This window comes from Lepidochelys olivacea (assembly GCF_965140295.1).
Source record: "Lepidochelys olivacea isolate rLepOli2 genome assembly, chromosome: 2".
Taxonomy (NCBI): Eukaryota; Metazoa; Chordata; order Testudines; family Cheloniidae; genus Lepidochelys; species Lepidochelys olivacea.
Window position 1 is genome coordinate 76,737,422 of NC_140412.1, and position 20,094 is coordinate 76,757,515.

The following is a 20,094-nucleotide window of genomic DNA, read 5'->3' on the forward strand; positions in this document are numbered from 1 at the left end:
GTATTTATTGCAGTTAAATTAATAGCTGTCATGTGCTTTTGTCTCTTTAAAGGAGTAACAAACCTTATTCCCTTTCTGAGCTATCCAGGAGAGGGCTGGACACTTCAGGGCACATTGTTACCTTGCTTTTTGTAACCAAGGTTGTTGAAAGCCAGAGTGGGGCTGTAGACAGGCTGCTGGGGTCAGAGCTGCTGAACTAGGCCTGTCTAGCACACGGACACTCAGGATGTGACCTGCGTGTTTGTAGGCAGGCTAGAAGTGTCCCAGGCTGGGAGCTACAATAGCAAAGCATTGTAAGCCACCCAGGGTTGCAAGGCAAGTGGTGACACAACATCTTACGGTCTCGATTGCACCCTAGATGTTGACAGGAGGTAAGTAGAATGCTGAGATGTACTTGGGAACAGGGATTGCCTTGAATTTGTGTCTTTTGTGACAAAGGTCCCTTTTCTGTTTACACCTTTTTTAAAAATCAGATGTTTGAGGGATGTAGTTGGTGCAACTATGCTATTATAATGCCAACCCTGATTCCAAAAGGTAAGAGCATTCATGTATCACTGCATTCTGTGTAGAATACATACATGTGACTGTAGTGTGTGTATCTTTACTAATCTTTCTCCATTGTGTTTCTATTTTTCAGGTGCTCCAAACCTGTTTGTACTAAAATAAAAATAATAGTAGTTGTCCTGACTGCCTAGATTAGTCTCATTAAATGTAATATTATTGTCTTTAAGGATCTGTTAGGTTCTTGTTCAAGTTTTGGACTAGAGGCAAATTGATTTAAAAATGAAAACCCTGAGTCTTCTCAGCCTAGTGTTGCTCAAAATTATGAGGTACTTTACCAGGTCAACTCCCACTGACTTCTATGAAAGTTTTGACTTTGTAAGAACTGAGTAAAGAGTGAACAAGGTGTTGGGCCCATATCCTGCTTTCTGACTGTAATAGTGCTCCACTGCTAACTGGATTTCTGACTCTCATATTACTCCAGTCATAGGTCTGGATTGCTTCTTCCTGGGAAATACCTAAGGGAGGAGATCTGAAAAAGGGAACTTCACTGAGGATCTCCTTTTAAAATTTCATCCAAATTGTTCCATCAGACTTGGTCCTAACCCACCATCTCAGATCACCTGGATTCATAAGAGGCCAGTGCTATTCTTGTGGAAACTCTGTGCCTCTGCATACATTTCAGACCTCGTATAGGTGATGGAGAAAACAATTAGAGAGACATCAAGGGCTATCAACTTTGAATGTGCCCAGAAGTTGATGGATGGGAAGGAGACTGGTGCCTGGTGATTCCCCAGTGAAGTGCAGGGGCAGAAGATGGGACAAAGTCTGTTTTAAAAGAGGAATGCTCATTAAGCAAGAGAGGGCATTCTTTCACTATATGCAGAAGATGAGGCCAAGCAGGCAGGAATTGCTCTCTGACGTAAGGACTTGGTTCAGTACTCACAGCCAGGGTGTGGTAAGACCGAGGGGGATTGAGTTGAGGACTGTTTGTTGTTTTCCTAAAATCTGTAACTCAGATGGTGTTTAAGAGTAAAAGTCTTTGTGGTTAGGAAATTCCTTTGCTAAGCCCATGTTTCCTTGCATTAGTACCATGTTGTTCCTGAAGGACTTAACTAGAAAACCATCACTCCCACACCCAAGTGGACTCTGGGGAGAATACCCACCTGCTGAAGAAACAGACTGACAGAGCCAGAAGAGTACCCAGAAGTTACTGACTACAGGACAGACCCAACAAAGAAAATAACAGAACGCCACTAGCCATCACCTTCAGCCCCCAACTAAAACCTCTCCAAAGCATCATCAAGGATCTACAGCCTATCCTGAAGGACGACCCATCACTCTCGCAGATCTTGGGAGTCAGGCCAGTCCTTGCTTACAGACAGGCCCCCAACCTGAAGCAAATACTCACCAGCAACCACACACCACACAACAGAACAACTAACCCAGGAACCTATCCTTGCAACAAAGCCCATTGCCAACTGTGTCCACATATCTATTCAGGAGACACCATCATAGGGCCTAATCACATCAGCCACACTATCAGAGGCTCATTCACCTGCACATCTACCAATGTGATATATGCCATCATATGCCAGCAATGCTCCTCTGCCATGTACATTGGCCAAACTGGACAGTCTCTACGTAAAAGAATAAATGGACACAAATCAGACATCAAGAATTATAACATTCAAAAACCAGTCGGAGAACACTTCAATCTCTTTGGTCACTCAATTACAGACCTAAAAGTAGCAATTCTTCAACAAAAAACTTCAGAAACAGACTCCAACGAGAGACTGCTGAATTGGAATTAATTTGCAAACTGGATACAATTAACTTAGGCTTGAATAAAGACTGGGAGTGGGTGGGTCATTACACAAAGTAAAACTATTTCCCCATGTTTATTTCCCACCCCCCTACTGTTCCTCAGATGTTCTTGTCAACTTGTCAACTGCTGGAAATGGTGCACCTTGATTATCACTGCAAAAGGTTCACCCCCCCTCCCCCGCTCTTCTGCTGGTAATAGCTAACCTTACCTGATCACTCTCGTTACAGTGTGTATGGTAAGACCCATTATTTCATGTTCTCTGTGTAAATAAATCTCCCCACTGTATTTTCCACTGCATGCATCCGATGAAGTGAGCTTATGCTCAAATAAATTTGTTAGTCTCTATGGTGCCACAAGTACTCCTTTTCTTTTTGTGGATACAGACTAACATGGCTGCTACTCTGAAATCTGGGGAAAATGTGTCTGAGAAACTGGAGGCTTGGAAAGGCTGGGGTGCTAGTACCCAGGTCTAAGCAATTGCACTGCAGGGTCCCACTGCCCAAGAAGGGTGTCAGACCTGGAATCTACACCTGGGGGAGTGCATTGGAGAGACTAGGAACTAGCTACCCAGATCCAGAGAGCTTAGAAGCATGTGGGAAGTGGTTGGATCTACTCACAACAGACTACAGCAGGACAGGGCCAGGTTGTGACACCTGTGTATTTCATTAATGAAGCTGTAACAGGACATGTGGACCTACATAATTGACATATTGTTTTTTGTCAGTTGGCAAAATATGGTTTACCATTTTGAATTTCATATTAATGAATGTTGCTTTAAAATAACCAGAATCAGAATATTAATCGGAAGCAGCAACATAACACAAAGATGATAATGTACATCATCATCATTCTCTGTATTCATTAGTAGAGCTAGGCAGGAAACATTTTTCATGTGCCATGAAAGTTTGAGATTTCAAATCTTTGTCCTATTCCAAAATGGGAACATCTCCAAAATGTTCATAAATTTATAAGCTGAAAAAACATTTTGGATTGGGTCAACGGAAACATTTCATTTTGATAATTTCAAAATATTTAGATATTGAACTTTTTTCTTTTTTTAATATTGTTAGTAAAAATTAACTAAAATTTTGAAACAAGTTGTTTTGAATTGAAAAAAAAATGAAACGTTTCATTTTGAAATTGTCAAAACAGGCCATTTTAACAATTTTGAAACTTAAAAAAAATTAATTAGGGAAAATTCTGACAAATCTTTCTCTTGAAAAGTTTCTGTTTTGATGAATCAACATTTTCTACAAAAAAAAAAAACCACTTTGATGAAAAATTCCCAGCCAGCCCTGTTAATAAAGTTTACAGTTTTAACCAAAATAAAGTTCTACATAAATGAATGTCTGTGAATTCTGAAAATAGTGATTTTACCTAACTAAATTTCTGACAGGATTATTAGAAAAAAAAATCCCTCCAGTTTCTTAATAGAAATGCCCATGGATTTTTGTAATGCACAAGGGAAACAGTACATTTATATTGATTTGGTGATCCTACCTTTCAACTGATGAACAGAGCAAGTAGTGGTTGCTGCGCTTTTTATTATTTATGTGTATGACAGCAGTGTTTAGAGGCCCCAAATCAGATATGGCCCCATTAGGTTAGGCACTGTACAAACATATAGGAAGATACAGTTCCTGCCCCAAACAGCTTACAATCTAACTAGACAGAAGGTGGGAAACAGCAAGAGAGAAGTGAAGTGACTTATCCAAACTCATTTAGCAGGTTAGTGGCAGAACTAGAACCCAGGTCTCCTGGCTCCCAGACCAGAATGGACCACACTGTCTCTCGGCTATCACAGGATTGTTTCACTTTCCACAAAGATGATGTGTTAAAAGTGCAAAAACTTTAGTAGCAATTGGGTGGACAGAGTTATTAATACATTTTAACACAGTGTTTGTCCAGCCAAATTCTCCATCTTGTTGATTTATAGAATCTTGCTTCATTTCAAACAGGTTTTTATTTGACAAATATTACACACCACTAAAATGAGGTACTATAATATATTAAATTATTGAACACATTTTTGTTTCTGTTGTACTGTGAGATTTTTAGCACAGCTTGTTTTAATAAAATGTCTGTTTTGCATGTACTTGTTTCTAAAAATTAAAATATATTGAATACACGATTACCCTGTCAATACAGACTGACTAGCTAGCCATAACAAAATAATTTGGTGGATTTTCTTAAGATGGTTTATTAAACATTAATGACTGCTACCAAATGTAATCCTTATTTTTCTTCTATAATAATGTCAGGGATAAGAGTTATATAATCTTGAGTTCTGAGTAAAATGTTTGAGAGAATGTTTTGGAGTGGTCAGGTTGTTCCCTATCCCAGTTGCTCTTTCAAAGACTTTTTTTTAAAAAGTAAATATAGATAAAGTTCTCTGATTAGTGCATGGTCAGTAGTCCTCTCATGGGTTGAACTTGATATGCAACACATCCACTCTGCAGGGCTGAAAACCAGCTGCTGTCATGCTTCTTTAAGCACTGCCCCCAAGCTCACTGCTCAGACGTGTCTCCGCAGACTCCCTGGTCTGGTAGTTTCTGAGTTTGGGAGCAAGAATTACATTTTTGGGGACCATTATAATTATTTGGCATAGCTGGCAGTACAGAAGACTCCTTTTATGTGGCACAACTGATTTTTGGCTCAATGGTAATATTTCTTGTATTTAGATACTCCTTATACAGGGAGTATCTGCCACTACAAATAGGTGTAGCCTCAGAACATGACAGTCAAGGTATTGTAACCCCTTAACCCAAATATTAGTGATTAGCCGATATTCAGGAATTTGTGGGTTGTTTCCGATGGAGGATACTAGATACTTGATACTAGAGTCAGCTATTTCCATGTTGGAATCCTGCTTATTTAGAAAGAATATACACAAAGTCCTGTTCCTCTGAACACAGTGGGGTCAAAAAACAGGAAGCAATTTCCCTGCTCATAGTTTAAAGCCTGTCTTCCCGACAGCATTCTGCTCCAAAAGTTCTCTCTCTTTGTCTAAGGGCCACACTACGAGAGCTTTGTTTGCTGTCTCCTAGTTTTCTTCTGTTCTCACCCTCTGCTTTCTGACTGCTTGTTACACATGGATATACACACACAGATCGACCCAGTTAGTCTGCAGCCCCTGCATTTGCATTCAATGTAGTCTTTGGATAATGGCTTCCACTGTTTCAGCTATTACTAACCAAAAGGATATTTAACTGTTGTCACATTTAGTCTGAATATCACACCTATCAAATTCAACCAGTTTGTAACTGCCCAAAGATGGAAGACATGCTTGCTGGGAGCCTGGGGAGCTGATGTGCTCCCCAACCTGTGCAAAGCCTGTAATGTCAGAGCAGTTGGGCAACAAGTTTCATTTGACCCCTCTTCCTCTCATGGACATCTGAGCACAGCAACTTCTTCCACATACACTGACTTGTCAGAGCTAACTCCTAGCATATTGAGATTCAGGAAAGGAGACAGGCATTTTTCAGCATACTTGTTCTTCAGTTTCTGCACATACTTCACCCCAAATAGAGTCTTTACCAATAATCAAAGACTCCTTGGCTCAAATTCAGATTCCCCAGACAACTGTGTCACCTGATTGTCCACTCAGAGAAGTCTAAAATATCCTTTCCTTTCAAGCATCTATCATCTCATACCCTTCAGGAGAACATTGAGCATTAGTATCAGAAAACACAGATGTCTCAAGCACAAGGGATTTCCACTGCACTTTTCCAGACAGTAAATTGATTTATAAATCCAAAATGCCATCTGCTTATCAATACAGGTCACAGTGGATATAACTCCCTTGCCCTCTGCTCTGTCACTCCCCATTAAATTCAGAGTCCAGTTCAAGGTTTCTATCCTGATATAAAAACCCCTCCATGGGATTGTTCTGTAACTATCTGAGAAATGGATTGCCTTTCCCTTGGTGACCATTACCTCCCATGACATCTGCATTCCACAATGAATCTATCAATAAATAGAGGAGGCTCATAAATGCTGAAGACAGTTTTCAGAGGAGCTGGATCTATATAATGAAACTCACTCCTGCAAGAGATGAAAAATTACTACAGCCCTCACCACTTTCAGAACTAAAGGCAAAATTCCTAGCCCCACCTCCAATCACACACACACAAAAGCAGGCAAAGAAACAATTTCCCCTCCCGACTCAGAAGATAAAGATTATTTCTATTTTTATATCCTTGAGAGGCTCTCAGATACTTCAATGATGGAGCCATATGAGTACCTAGGTAGAGGGAAATGATACAGGGCTTGGCTACAGTTCTTTAAGGTTAAAGGTTTTAGCTCTTGAAACTCGACTCTGAACCTGCTATAAAGACATGCAAGGTAGTTCATCCTCACGTTTCTTGTATCCTCAAGACTGTCAGATGTCTCAGACCAGCTATCAGGTTTCCAGTATGTAAAAGGATTTTTACTTTAGTCTCTCATGTTCACATATTTGGAAGTTTGCTTTTATTTTCCTATTGTCTCTTATGGCTATTTCCTCTACGATTATTGTCAACAAACCAGGAACACTTTCTTGTAAGGACCCATTTCTTGAGGAGTTCAAGATCCACATAGGTTTGTGCTTCAGAACAGATCCAAATTCAGAGCTAAAGTGTATTCACTTCTGCTTTAAAACATCATACCTAAAGAAAATATTATCTGCATGAGGACAGAGCTCCAAATTCTGTTTGAAAAGAACAGCCCTAAAACTCTCATGCTCTGTGGTTGGACCAAGATTACTGAATAAAGGGTCTAAAGGTATCCAAAGCCCCCCTGTGGGATTTTCAGAAGTGCCTTAAGTGTGTTAGGCACAGAATCGCACCTCTTCTGAGAATCACACCACTTCCGAGAATCGCACCTCAATTTTTATATTAGTTGAAGCAGTTGTCAGAGAATTGTACATTACATTTAAAAACTACATGGTTCTGAAATGCCTACTCACTCCACTAGGTCCCAAGCAATGTCAAGGGCAAAGAAGAAACGAGCCTTCTGTGAAGAGAGCTGTAAAACTGCTATCTGAGCTGCTCTCATTCATTTACCAAGATTATAAAGTTCATATGCTGCCCTCTTTGGATTCTTTCTTTAGGTACAGAATCTTGCATCTATCCTCCTTGTTTCCATTCTCAGTCTCTCTCTAGGTCATTGTCTTCATGCTGATTCTTTAAATTCTCCTCCTCTTCTTGTTATACCAATAAAATAAAAACCAGCAGGATCTTATTAAAGGGAAAAAGGCAAAATACCACATTTATTGTGAATACAGAAAGAATCATAGTAAGCAGTTAGTTATAGTTATAACATTCCATTCAATCTCATATTTATTCACACATTCATTCATACACACACACACACAGAGGTTCTGCAAAGTTGTTATCATAGTTACCAGCCTTAGAGTTGCTCATGCCAAGCCACTGGCCAGGTGGCCTGGACATGAGGAGGGAGCAGGGCCTTGTCAGATGCTCATCTGATGCTCCTGGAAGTTGGTTTGCAGAATCAGACCCCAAAGTTCTCACTTTTTAGAGTCTATTTTTATAGGAATTTCTTCCTATGCCAGTCTATGGGAATTGCTTCATCATGCTGTTGCTGAATCAATCAGCAGATAGCACATTCCTGATGCTCCGTGCTGCTAGATGTTATCTTGTTCTTTGGCTCTCCCATTGGGTGGATTCCAGTCTGCCTTCCGGGGGGGGAGTCCTCTGGTTATTTCCACTTGACGCCTTCTTCAGCCGATGGACACTGGATTCTTAGGCTGGCACCTCCCTGATCATTCAGTTATTATCCACACCAAGCATCCATCCACATACGTCCTCTATCTCTATTTTAATCATAATTGTTAATACAACAAAAGGGTGGGGAGTCTCTGGGTGCTGTTTCTGTTGTTAGAGTATTGCTTTGAGTCTCTCTCTGTGTGAATTGCTTTGAGAACAGACTCTGTCTTAGAATGTACTAACGCAATTAGCAGCTTGCAAGTTTCACACACAGAGGAAGAGAAACAGTACCAAAAACCAAGAGACTTCTTAATTAGTAATACCCTGGAATTTAAACTATGGGGAATCAAACTCATTTGTGATTTTAATACAGAACTTCTTTAATATGATCCAACATTCTCTCCTTCCCTCTTTCATATGGCCTTTACTTTCTACCTCTTGCTCTTTGCACTGTGGTCTAGCCACTTCTTTTACTAATCCAGAAATGCAATTCTAAGTAGTTACACTACTTCCAAAAAAAATAAATTTTCCATCATCCCCCCAAAAATTCAACTACAATCTCCAAATTCATTTTCCATGAACAGACATATGAGCAACACTTTATTCCTGAAAATATTTGCAGAAAGTATACAAAAGGGATGTGAATGTGATAAATCAAAGTTCAGTTTATTTTCCAAAATGTTCACAAATAATTCCCCCACACACACCTTAATCCCAGCTGTAGAAATCAGACTACACCAAAGCTAATGAACAAACCTGAAAATTGTGGATGGTTTAGGAAAGGCTGCGGTCAGCTATATTATACAACTGCCCAATAGACAGAATTCTTGGGTAAATTGTAGGGTGATTTTACATGGATAAAATGTGAGTAAGACAAAGAGAAATTAAAATGTCTATAATAAAAAAAAGACTATTTAGAAATCACTTCAACTGTTGGTATTTTATTTCTTCAAAGGGCTAATTATACAAGAAGCATTTCTTTAATCTTAAAAAAGATCAAATAACTAACAATACCATTAAACAGGGGTGCTAGTAAAAAGAAAAATGTCCTTAATTCATGCTACTGTTGCTTTTCCTTAGTTTCTCCCAATAATAGTTAAAACTAAAGTGCCAATCTTAACTTCAATTTTTCTCTTCATGGCATTTTGTTTTTAGTGTGGGTTAACCACAGAGTGTAAGACTGAATTTTAATTTTCAAGGCTTTTGTTAGTTTATTTTTCAACCATTCTTGAAATATAGTTTTCCTTTTTATTATTATTTAACATTGCTAATCTGCTCACCAAAGCTTTCACAACTGGAATATGGTCAAAAGGCAAGTGCATCTTTTCTTGTATACTTGCACATCAGCTAGAGATTTGGGTTTTCATGAGGCTTTTACTCATTTTTTAAAGTATATTCAGGCTGTTGACAAAAGAGCTTTATTTAAATGAGCTATGTAATCTTTAACAGCAGTCTGTGGAACAGATTTGACAATAAAGAAATATCTCATTACCTAGGAGCTTTGTATATTATACAGGTGTAACTTTGGTAGTTGAGTAGTATAAAAAGATAAATATTAACTGGATTTTGCTCATAAATCTGCCATTCTTACAGTGCCAAAATCTGTAGAGTTGTTGTAATTGTCATTGTTTGAGTTGTAACAATGAATGGAACTGATAAGGCTTATGTCATTTACATAGAATGCAGCATTCACATCGCATTATTGAATTAACATGAGACACATATTGGGTCTTCTGATATAAGATTAATATAATTTGAAAATAGAGAAAGTGTAGATTTAGGAATGGCACATTATTCCCTGTTTGAAATGTGATGGTGATCTGCTTAGATCAGAAGATTTTAGTAGGTGACTACTACTAGCAATGACTACTAATTAATAGTAGCAATGAAACTCCTGGTATTTGTTCTGTTTTTGTTTTGAGTATATTTTTTCATAGCTTGATGCCTGATGTTAACAGATTCTATTGTATAATTACAAAACAATGTTATGAGACCCCAGTAAGTCAATTTGGCTGTCAGTTGCAGCATTATCAGTCCAGAGTAGTGCCACATGAATAGAGTTAACAAATCTGACATCAGGAATCATAACATTCAAAAACCAGTAGGAGAACACTTCAACCTCTCTGGCCACTCAGTAAAAGATTTAAGGGTGGCAATTTTGCAACAGAAAAGCTTCAAAAACAGACTCCAATGAGAAACTGCTGAGCTTGAATTAATATGGAAACTAGATACTATTAACTTGGGCTTGAATAGAGACTGGGAGTGGCTGGGTCATTACACAGATTGAATCTATTTCCCTAAAATTAAGTATCCTCACACCTTCTTGTCAACTGTCTAAATGGGCCATCTTGATTATCACTACAAAAGTTTTTTTCTCCTGCTGATAATAGCTCATCTTAACTAATTAGCTTCTCACAGTTTGTATGGCAAATTCTACCTTCTCTGTATGTATGTGTGTGTGTTTGTGTGTGTGTATATATATATATATATATACTCTTACTATATGTTCCATTCTATGCATCCGATGAAGTGGGCTGTAGCCCACGAAAGCTTATGCTATAATAAATTTGTTAGTCTCTAAGGTGCCACAGGTACTCCTGTTCTTTTTGCAGATTCATGACAGGCTTTCTGCTTTCATTTCCAGTGCCCAACCCCACCCTGGTCCGCAGCAACTGGAAGAAGCCATTACACGGAAAGTCTGGCCCCATCCCTATATCCCTGAGCTGGAGTATGCTCAACTGATCTGTGGGAATGATGCGTTTACAGTTCAGTTACTTGTATGAGCTGTTGGGATGGAGCATGCTCAGGTGCTCTTTTGGGTCATCTGCAAGAAACTCAAATGTGCTTAATGAGGATGGATTCTTTGGAGACTTTAGCTTCTGAAATCATAGTTATCTCTACTGAGCATTTTAAAAGACTTATAAATTGGCACAATTTGGGCAGATTTTCACAGGGATCACAAGAAATACAGCCCTGATAAAGGGCATCCACTGTCATGTTTCAACCCCTGCTTCAAAGCATACAGATGGTAGAACTTTTCTAAGAAAAGTCATCAGAATTTTTTTGCCGTGGAAAAAACAACACATTTATTGTGTTGACCCCTGACCTGCTCTTGGAGGGTACATGTTTTTGGGTAAAATATAATCTATTTGCTAAGCATGTGTATAGAAATAATAATGGAATTTATTGAAGCTGAAACAGCAAGTAGAAGAACCAAAATATGTGTATTAAAATAGGCTTGGCTATGTCTTAAGCATTAAGAGTTAAGTGCTTAGAATGAGGCCAAGTATAAATTGGTAGTTGGTATAAGCTGGCAATAATAGTATGTGCTTGACCAAAGGTTATAAAAGTTAGCAATATGACTCTTGTGATTTTTTAGCAATGCATTATGTGATAAATAGGTAAACCACAGACAAACATCTTAGGGTATTTTGTATAATTCCAATTTGGAGAAATGAAAATTTTAAGCACAGAGGGCCTGATTGTCCCTTCTCTTACACTGGTGTAAATCAGGAACAGTACTGAAATCAGTGGAGTTTCATTGATGCAAAATAGGTATAAATGAGAGAAGAATCAGGCCTATGATCACAGCTCCATGTAATGCCAGTACTTAGTCTTTGGCCAGAAGTGGTAACTGAAGCAACCTAAGAAGAATGTTATCCATCATTGAAAATGCACTTCTGGCTTTGGAGACCTCTCTGTGTTCCAGTCTGTTTTGGTTTTTTGGGTTTTTTTTTTTTTTTGCAGGTTCTGCATTCAGTAGGCATAATGAGCCTTTAACAAGATGAATCTCTCTTAGAGGTCTATGTACTATGCTATATCTGCCCAACAGTGAGGCTTTGGTCTAGCCCCAGGCAGCTAGGATACCATAGTAAAAGCTGGTCTGCTATCAGCCCTGGGTAACAAAATTGACAAGGACTGCTCCCTGTGTATCCTTTGGTGCTATGGGTTTGCATAAAGTATTGGCTCTTTTATCCATGCTTTTGGTCCAAAATTTGACCTACCTAAAAATTGTTATAATCTGGTGAGATATGTGCCTCAGAATCTTGGTTCCTCCAATGAGAAATTACAGATAAAGATATTAGGTCTGGTGGTCACACAGATGTAAATCAGCAATTAATTAAATGCAATCTGTGGAGGTACACTACTGTAAAAACGAGTCTAGGCAAGCACAGAATCAGACCTCGTGTTTTTGTGGGACTCTCCTCTTTGCTGGGTCAGCAGCAGCAGCTAATTAACAACCCCATTTTTTCCCCAGAGCTGTGCTGATATTATTGATGATACTGATATATAAACAAAGAATTAAATAAACAGAGCCATATGCTCCCCTCTGCTGTGAGTCACAGAGGGGAATGACAACAAAAACAGGGTAAAACAGGGCAGTAAAGCTCCCAAACTGCAGAACTGGGAGGGCAGCTCCTCCACAGCATACTTCCCTCTCCCCAGGAGCTTATAGAAGTGCATCCACAGCAAAGCAATATGGTTAACGCTTCCTGGTTTATGGGGCAAGGGGAGGGAGGAGCCATTCGCTGCAGTATTCTCCCCTCCCAGGAAAGTAGAAATCTGTGGAAGTTAATGTTCCTCCTTGCAGCATTAACTTCTACTCTGAGCCTGCACCAGCCCCCACTATTCCCCTGAGAGGGGTTATTTTGCAGCCAACTGAGCCAATGTCACAGCCTCAGGAGAGTAACATTGCATAGCAGGTACTTCAGGGGGATCAGAGATTTGTTTCCCATGAATCCCCATGGTTTGGAGGCTGTGCTGCTTGTCCCTTTGGTAGCCCACTCTGCTTCAACCCTGTGCCATTAAGGGAGCATTTGTCAGAAATGAGGTGAATATCATGCAGAGTCTGGATTCTCTATCTGTTCCTACAGGTTTTATCACAAGAAAGGACATTCTTGTTTATAACTATTTTAAATTCAGTTTATTTAGGAATGCATAGAAACAAATCATATTTGTCAGATTCACGGGGATACATTTGTAAATTTATTTTCAGATTTCTCAAAAGTTATTACAAGCAATGAAACCTAGCAATTACTTTATTGTTGTCTTTTTACCTTTGAGACCCATAGCTGTGATAAGATAAAACTGTGAACAAGTTAAAGGCTACGTGTTTGTCGCATGACCCAGCAGAGGATTTAAGGGACGGTTATGACCTCCTTCAAGGGAATAAGGGTATGTGTATAATGCAATCAGATTGTGACCGCAAATGCAGACATACCTCAGATAGCTTTGGTCGAGCTAGCTCAAGTAACAATAGTAGTGAAGTCACCACCGCACAGGCTAGCCACCCAAATAAGTACACAGGGAAGACTTGTACAGCCTATGCTGCCACCCCTTCATTGCTATCAAAGCTAGCTCAGGTATGTCTATTCTGCTCATTCTAATTAAAGACAAGAGGCAAGTGAGTAAAATAAACAAAGGAAGATCATGGAGAGGAAGACAGGGCTGAGTATAGGAGTGACAGGCCCATGTGCTTGCTTAGCCTAACTGCAATTTTCAAGTTTTCTGTTACTTCTTTAAAACAGGCATTATAAGGCAGCAATTTCCCATATGCACATTGTACTGAATTTTTTTGTAATAGATGGCACTCAAAAGTTTTGAAGGTTTCATTTGGCTTGGATAAGGCAAAAATTTGAATGCAAACAAACCTTCTGACATCTTTCTGTCTGGCCCCTTTCACTATCTTGAACCAAATCCTTCTGCCCTCACCCAGCCATCCTTCCCGGACCTTCATTTTCCTCTCCACAAGAATCCATTCTGTAACTACATTCCTTCTCGCAGGTATCAGAACATTGAAAATATTCCATAGTGGCTTGCCTTCCATCTGACACTTTCTCTGTTGGGTTGAAGCAGACTGTTTTATTAAAATGTCATGATTTTTTTTTCATAGATTCATAGACATTAAGGTCAGAAGGGACCATTATGATCATCTAGTCTGACCTCCTGCACAACGCAGGCCACAGAATCTCACCCACCCACTCGTGCGAAAAACTTCTCACCTATGTCTGAGCTATTGAAGTCCTCAAATCGTGGTTTAAAGACTTCAAGGAGCAGAGAATCCTCCAGCAAGTGACCCGTGCATGCTACAGGGGAAGGCGAAAAACCTCCAGGGCCTCTTCCAATGTGCCCTGGAGGAAAAATTCCTTCCTGACCCCAAATATGGCGATCAGCTAAACCCTGAGCATATGGGCAAGATTCACCAGCCAGATCCCAGCAAAGAATTCTCTGTAGTAACTCAGATCCCACCACATCTAACATCCCATCACAGGCCATTGGGCCTATTTACCATGAGTATTTAAAAATCAATTAATTGCCAAAATCATGTGTTGTTTCTGCCCTTACCTGCCTCCCCGCTGAAGCCCCAGAAAAGCCTCAAATCTTCTGAGATATGAAAGCAACAGTTGGAATTCCAGAGATTTAATGTCCATAGAGACCTCAAGATAGATTCAGAAAAAAGTATTTAGCATGTTAGGGAGCAGTGGTACTTAGACAAACTTAGATTGAAAAATATGTTCACATTTGGTTTCAGCTTTTGGCTGTGATTAGGGCTGATTTTTATATTTTTCCAATTTATTTACCCAGTTTTTATTCTATGTCATTGTAATGCATAAACACTATTCAGATAGCCAAATTCAAATAAATAAATTATAAATTCTGACATACAAATATATGTTTTAATATTTTATGTCCTGAATTACTAAAATGCTGAGTACTCACGGCTTCCATAAGCCAATGGGAGTTGTGGAAGTTCAGCACTTCTGAAAATTAGGCCATATAATTTTGAAAATGCTTATTAATTACTCTGTAGGCCATATTAGTTCCTTTGGCATCAGTATAATCTATGTCCTTCTGAAAAAGTGGATTTTTTTCATGCTACTCTATGCTGGCTCTAAAGAGCAGTTATAGCTTATCATGTGAAGGCTTCTTTATTACTGGTCTCATTATTGACCTGTAGCATTGACCTTAATGAATTGTAGCATTTCCAAAGGAATGCTAGAATCCATATTGTAAATGTGGTTGACAGGCATACTCATAAAGGCCATGTGCTAACAATAGCTATAAAATTGTTGTTGAAATAATTAGCGTGCTTGAACACAAAATCATGTTTCTTAACAAATTAATTTAGTTGGCTTTAATTTGTGTTTTTCCAGATCAGCCAAAGGCACTAGTCCAGATTATGGACAAATGCTGGTAGAATTTCAGTTTAAGAAATAAAACAACTTTCAATTATAAGAGCACACAGCTACCTTCAACTACATTTTGTACTGGTAGCTTTTCAATTTTGATTAAAAGATATTGCTTCTAGACTGAGATCTGCTATGCCAAGTTTTTCTGTTTGTGTTATAAACACTTGAAAATTATGGAAATACAGACACAATCTTAACTATGGGGTGTGAGAATGATGCTGCTATAGTAACTGATAAATTGTAAAAATACACTGTTTACATTTCCAGTTTGAATCATTTCAATTAGACCCCCTTCAAATCAGTACAGTTCTATGATCTGTAGTATCTTTTTCATATAAAGTCTTATTAAAAAATAGTGTCACTTTTCAACAGCTGCATTTGCTGTAATTTAGTGCAGTTAGATGCTTTCATGTCACATGGTTATAGTTAGGTAGATTAATAGGGAGTTCTATCTGGAAATTTCTTTCCTGTTATTGTTCTCCCTCAGCAGTTGATGGCTAAGTTAATTCTCTTTAGTTTTGTCATGCTCTAAAGCCCACATTGCCAAGCTATGATAAGCTTTACAAGGGGAAAAAAGCCATGGTGTCCATCAAAGTCTTAAACTTGCATTTTAAACTTTGCCCTGACCTGATGTGCCATTCAAAAAGCTTCAAAAGATTATTTTTTTAAGAAAGGTTCGATATGTCCCGAGGCTATCGGTTTTGAGTTAAACTGGGTGAAGTAGAAATATTTTACTCATCAGCTTTGCAGTCACAGAGTTTGCCTCAGCTAGAACAAAACTGCTGAGGCATTTAGAGAAAATTAACCCCCCATCCTGGCAGCCAGATGTGACTGGTTTCTGATGAATGCACATGAGTGGGCTGAAAAATCAAGAGACTGTGAAATTCCTGTCAGGTCTGTACAGTGCAGAATGGGCTATTGACTGCTTTCTATATTTCCCTCCATCATTCTTCTTGAACACTGCCATTAATTTCCTCTCCTGCTCTGACTTTTTTCCCCCTTCTTCCTCCCTTTAGCTCTCTGTGCTGCAAAGCAGGATGCACAAAGCATTGGTGGAGTACTTCAAACAGCGCGGCCTCTATAGCCAGGCTGGGCTGGCGAAGTTCCAGGCAGCCTCTCATGAGAATGCTCAGAAAATATTAGCTGTGCAGGTAGGTGATTGCAGAGAAGTAGGAAAGATCATTCTGATCTAGATTGAAAAGCAAATGATGGGTAGTGTGATGAAGCATTAAAACCATATCCCATCAGAGTTTTATAAATTTTTAACCTCTTTAATAAACTGGAATTGCATGAAGGATGAATTCAGTAAGTTAGCACATATACCATGCATAGTTTAAAAAAAGAGAAAGATTAGAGTTATTTCTCACAAACCTTTGAAAAGATTATTATAAATACATTGGATATAAACATTTGAAAAATATAGAGGCATTAGTATTGCTGTTCAGCTGTTTTAGCAAATGTTATTGTGTACTGTTTTGCAGATCTTACTGCCATGGTAAACAACACTGTCATTTTCATTTTATTCATATATAATTTCTTAAGTATGAAACTGCTATTTAGCTGAAGTACCACACCTTCATTATTAGGTTGTGTGATAACTTCACCTTTCTCCACTAATAAACAACAGGCTGGGGGAAGGGGAAGGGGTAAGGGCGGAAAGGAGGGCACGGGGTTTAACAGTGGTTTCCTCACTGGGATATAATGTTTAATATTGTATGGGTTTTATTTTTCCAGGTATATGTTTACATTTACTGGGGAAAATTGCTTTTATGTAACATAGTTTAAATGTTCTGTTCTTTTTATCTCATGCAGTGGTATGTTGTTAATATTTTTGTAAAGCCACTCTTTTCAGTCTTTTAATGGCCATAACCAGCGGGCATTTGAGAAATGTTTGTAAAAGACTTGAGTGAAAAATGTCTTCAGTCCCGTTTTTTGCAAAATAAATACAAAAATTATGTAGCTGCTAGATCTTTAATGCATCTTATTCTTATACATTTTAATTTCTATTTTCCGCAATAGAGTTTTGCTGTACAGTCCTAAGGTTGCCATATTTGTATTAAACTTTAATATTATGCAATTCCACTTCACAACTATTATTAGCATTATTTAAGGAAAAAACTAGCTTGAACAAAACTTTTAGAACTACTTTAAATTGCATCATCACTGTGATCCAGTCTCAAAACCTTGATTGAGGATTTTTTTAAACCCATGGCTTTTGTTATATACATCCAAATGTGTTTCATGGTTGTTGAAGATTCAGAAAATCCAAATCATATTAACGGAAAAAAAGAAAAGGAAAAACTAATTGAAAAATAAAAATAGAATGAGATTTTCCACTCTTCTAGTGATTTGAAATGCTCTGTTAATTTTTATGGAGTATTTAGTCAATATTCTCTTTTTTTGGTCAAATATTATACTAGAATTGTGTGCTTATTAAGACAAATAAGCAGTGAATTATACATAAAATTTTACATTTAAAATTTGAAAAAAACTGGAAATGCTTCCTTTTGAATCTCACAACGGCATAGCTATGATGATGAGTCTTGATCTCTTTTGTATTCAACTTCCCTAGCTGTGATGAAGAAAAGAGGTGATTAATATGCAGCCTAGAGCTCATGAATAATAACAACAGTTACGTAGAAGCCACAGGTGCCAGGTGGTTTCCTCACATATGAATCTTTAAGTTAGTCTAGTCTAATGTTATGTAGCATTTTAATGGCAGTGCTATGAACATAACCTGTGATTGAAATCTTATATCAATAACTAGTCTATATTGTAATGAATGAGCTGTCTGGAAATCCTTTGTTCTTGCATAAAATAAATTATTTCTATCATTCACACTGAGACTAAATTGTCTCTATAAATTCAGTTATCCTGAACAATTGAAATAGCTAGACATGGGCCTATACCCATCCTTCAGACACAAACCTCATCAACATTTGGGGAAGTTCAGGTCCAAATTTTGCAGCTCAGAACTATTTTTAAAAACAGCATTTTAGTTAGTATTTCAGAAACACTGGAACAGTGTATTTTCTATGTTCTGATTGCACCCATTCTGATTTGGATTCTGTTATTCAAATGCCCCTTCTATGTTCGTTACACAATTTTACCTGAAATGACTTTATGGTAGGGCTTGCCTACCTTGTGAGTTAATGCATTCTGTGGATGTGTGATTTCTAAAGCAGACTAACATGCTGCACATTGACTGGTCCATGTAGACCAGTCCATGTAGACTCTTTTGAAATCATACCCCTGGAGAGCGCATTACCACATTATGTGCAGACAAGCCCATAGGAAACATAGAAAATTATAATGGAAAACCTAGTTCAGTTAGGCCACAGAAAACAGTTCTGAGGTATTTAAAAGCATTATTTCATGTCAGCAAAATGTCATTGTATTTTGGAATTCTCAGCATATGGATTGTTGCATTTCTGTGTGAACTGGTGCCTTCAATTTAGCATTGTTAGTGCCAGATTGTCTCTATCCATTTAGCAAGTAGCTATATAAGCTCTTATACTGGTGTCTGTCACCGTAGTATCTCAGTGCTTCCTAAGATTAAAAAATGACAATTTAATGATACCGCTCTCCTCTTTCCCACCAGCAAGAGACAGGCTTGGTTTGTTATTTTTGTTGTTTAATATTTATATTGTGGTAGTGCCTACAGGCTGGGGCCCCATTGTGCTGGGCACTGTGCAAATAAAAAAACAGTTACTGCCCAGAAGACTTTACATTCTAACAACTTACATTGGATACAGTAAACAGATAGGGTGGAGCACAAGGTAATTGTGACAGTCATGAACAGTGAAATAGGCAGCAGTTACAGCACACAAGGTGCCTAACCATTCTCAAGTGTTATGTAGGCACCAGGGCTTAGGTGGGTTGTAAGGAGAGATTTAAAGGAGGATAATGTAGTGGCCTTGCAGATTTTTACAGAGAGCTCCTTCCTCACACACCTGGTGACATATGAGAATGCATGGCGGTGCTTGCTGGAAAATTTGACAAATGGACAATCAAGGGCAGTGTCGTTAGCTGATTGGAGTTGGGAATTGACATCTTGTAAGTATACATGAGATCACAGGTACAGCGGGGATAGGCCATGGAGTGCCTTAAAAGTGAAAATAAGAAGTTTGTATTTGATGTTGTGGTGAAGAAGGGGTCAGTGGAGCAATGCAAAGAAAAGCGTGACATGATCAAAGAGTTGAACCAAGAAGATTTTTTGCTGTAGTGTTTTGAATGGATTTTAAGTCGGGCAAGATGAGATTTGTCAAAACCAGAGAGAAGGATGTTGTAGTAGACGAGACACATGATAATGAGGTCTGGAGGACAATTTTAGCTGTGTGGCTGGATAATAAAGGCCAGATCTTGCATAAGTTTTACAGGCAGAAGCAGCAAGATTTAAACACTACTTGAATGGAAGGGTCTAAAGAGAGGGACAAGTTGAAGATAATGCCCAGGTTTCAGGCCTGCATGACAGAGACAATGGTGGTGTTGTCCACAGTGACTTTGAAAAGAGGAAGAGGAGAGGATTTTAGGGGAAAGATAAAGAGCTCTGTTTTGCTCAGATTAAGCTTGAGTGGATGGCTGGATGTCAGTGATGAGATGTCAGAAAGACAGATTGAAATTTTAGTTTGGACAGAATGAGACAGATAAGAGGTGGAGCGGTAGATCATATCATGATTGTTGAAGTCATATATGTGAATAAGATAACCCAGAGACAGTGTAGAGGGAGAAGAGCAAGGGCCCAATAGAGAGCCGTGTGAGACTCCCCCTGAAAGACGGAGCACTGAAGAGGAAGATCCTCCAAATGACACACTGAAGGAGCACTTAAAGAGGTCGGAGGAGAACCAGGAGAGGATTGAGTCACAAA

At 38.6% G+C, this 20,094-nt stretch overlaps 1 protein-coding gene across 1 annotated transcript in view; it reads left to right on the plus strand.

Moving 5' to 3' along the window:
• The window catches only part of CCDC178 (coiled-coil domain containing 178), a gene marked incomplete at its 5' end in the record, with an annotated part of 366,439 nt that overhangs the window by 309,631 nt on the left and 36,714 nt on the right, over positions 1 to 20,094 (plus strand). Inside the window, 1 exon segment of the mRNA XM_084618717.1 lies at positions 16,244 to 16,378. Coding sequence (XP_084474843.1) covers positions 16,244 to 16,378 — 135 coding nt within the window.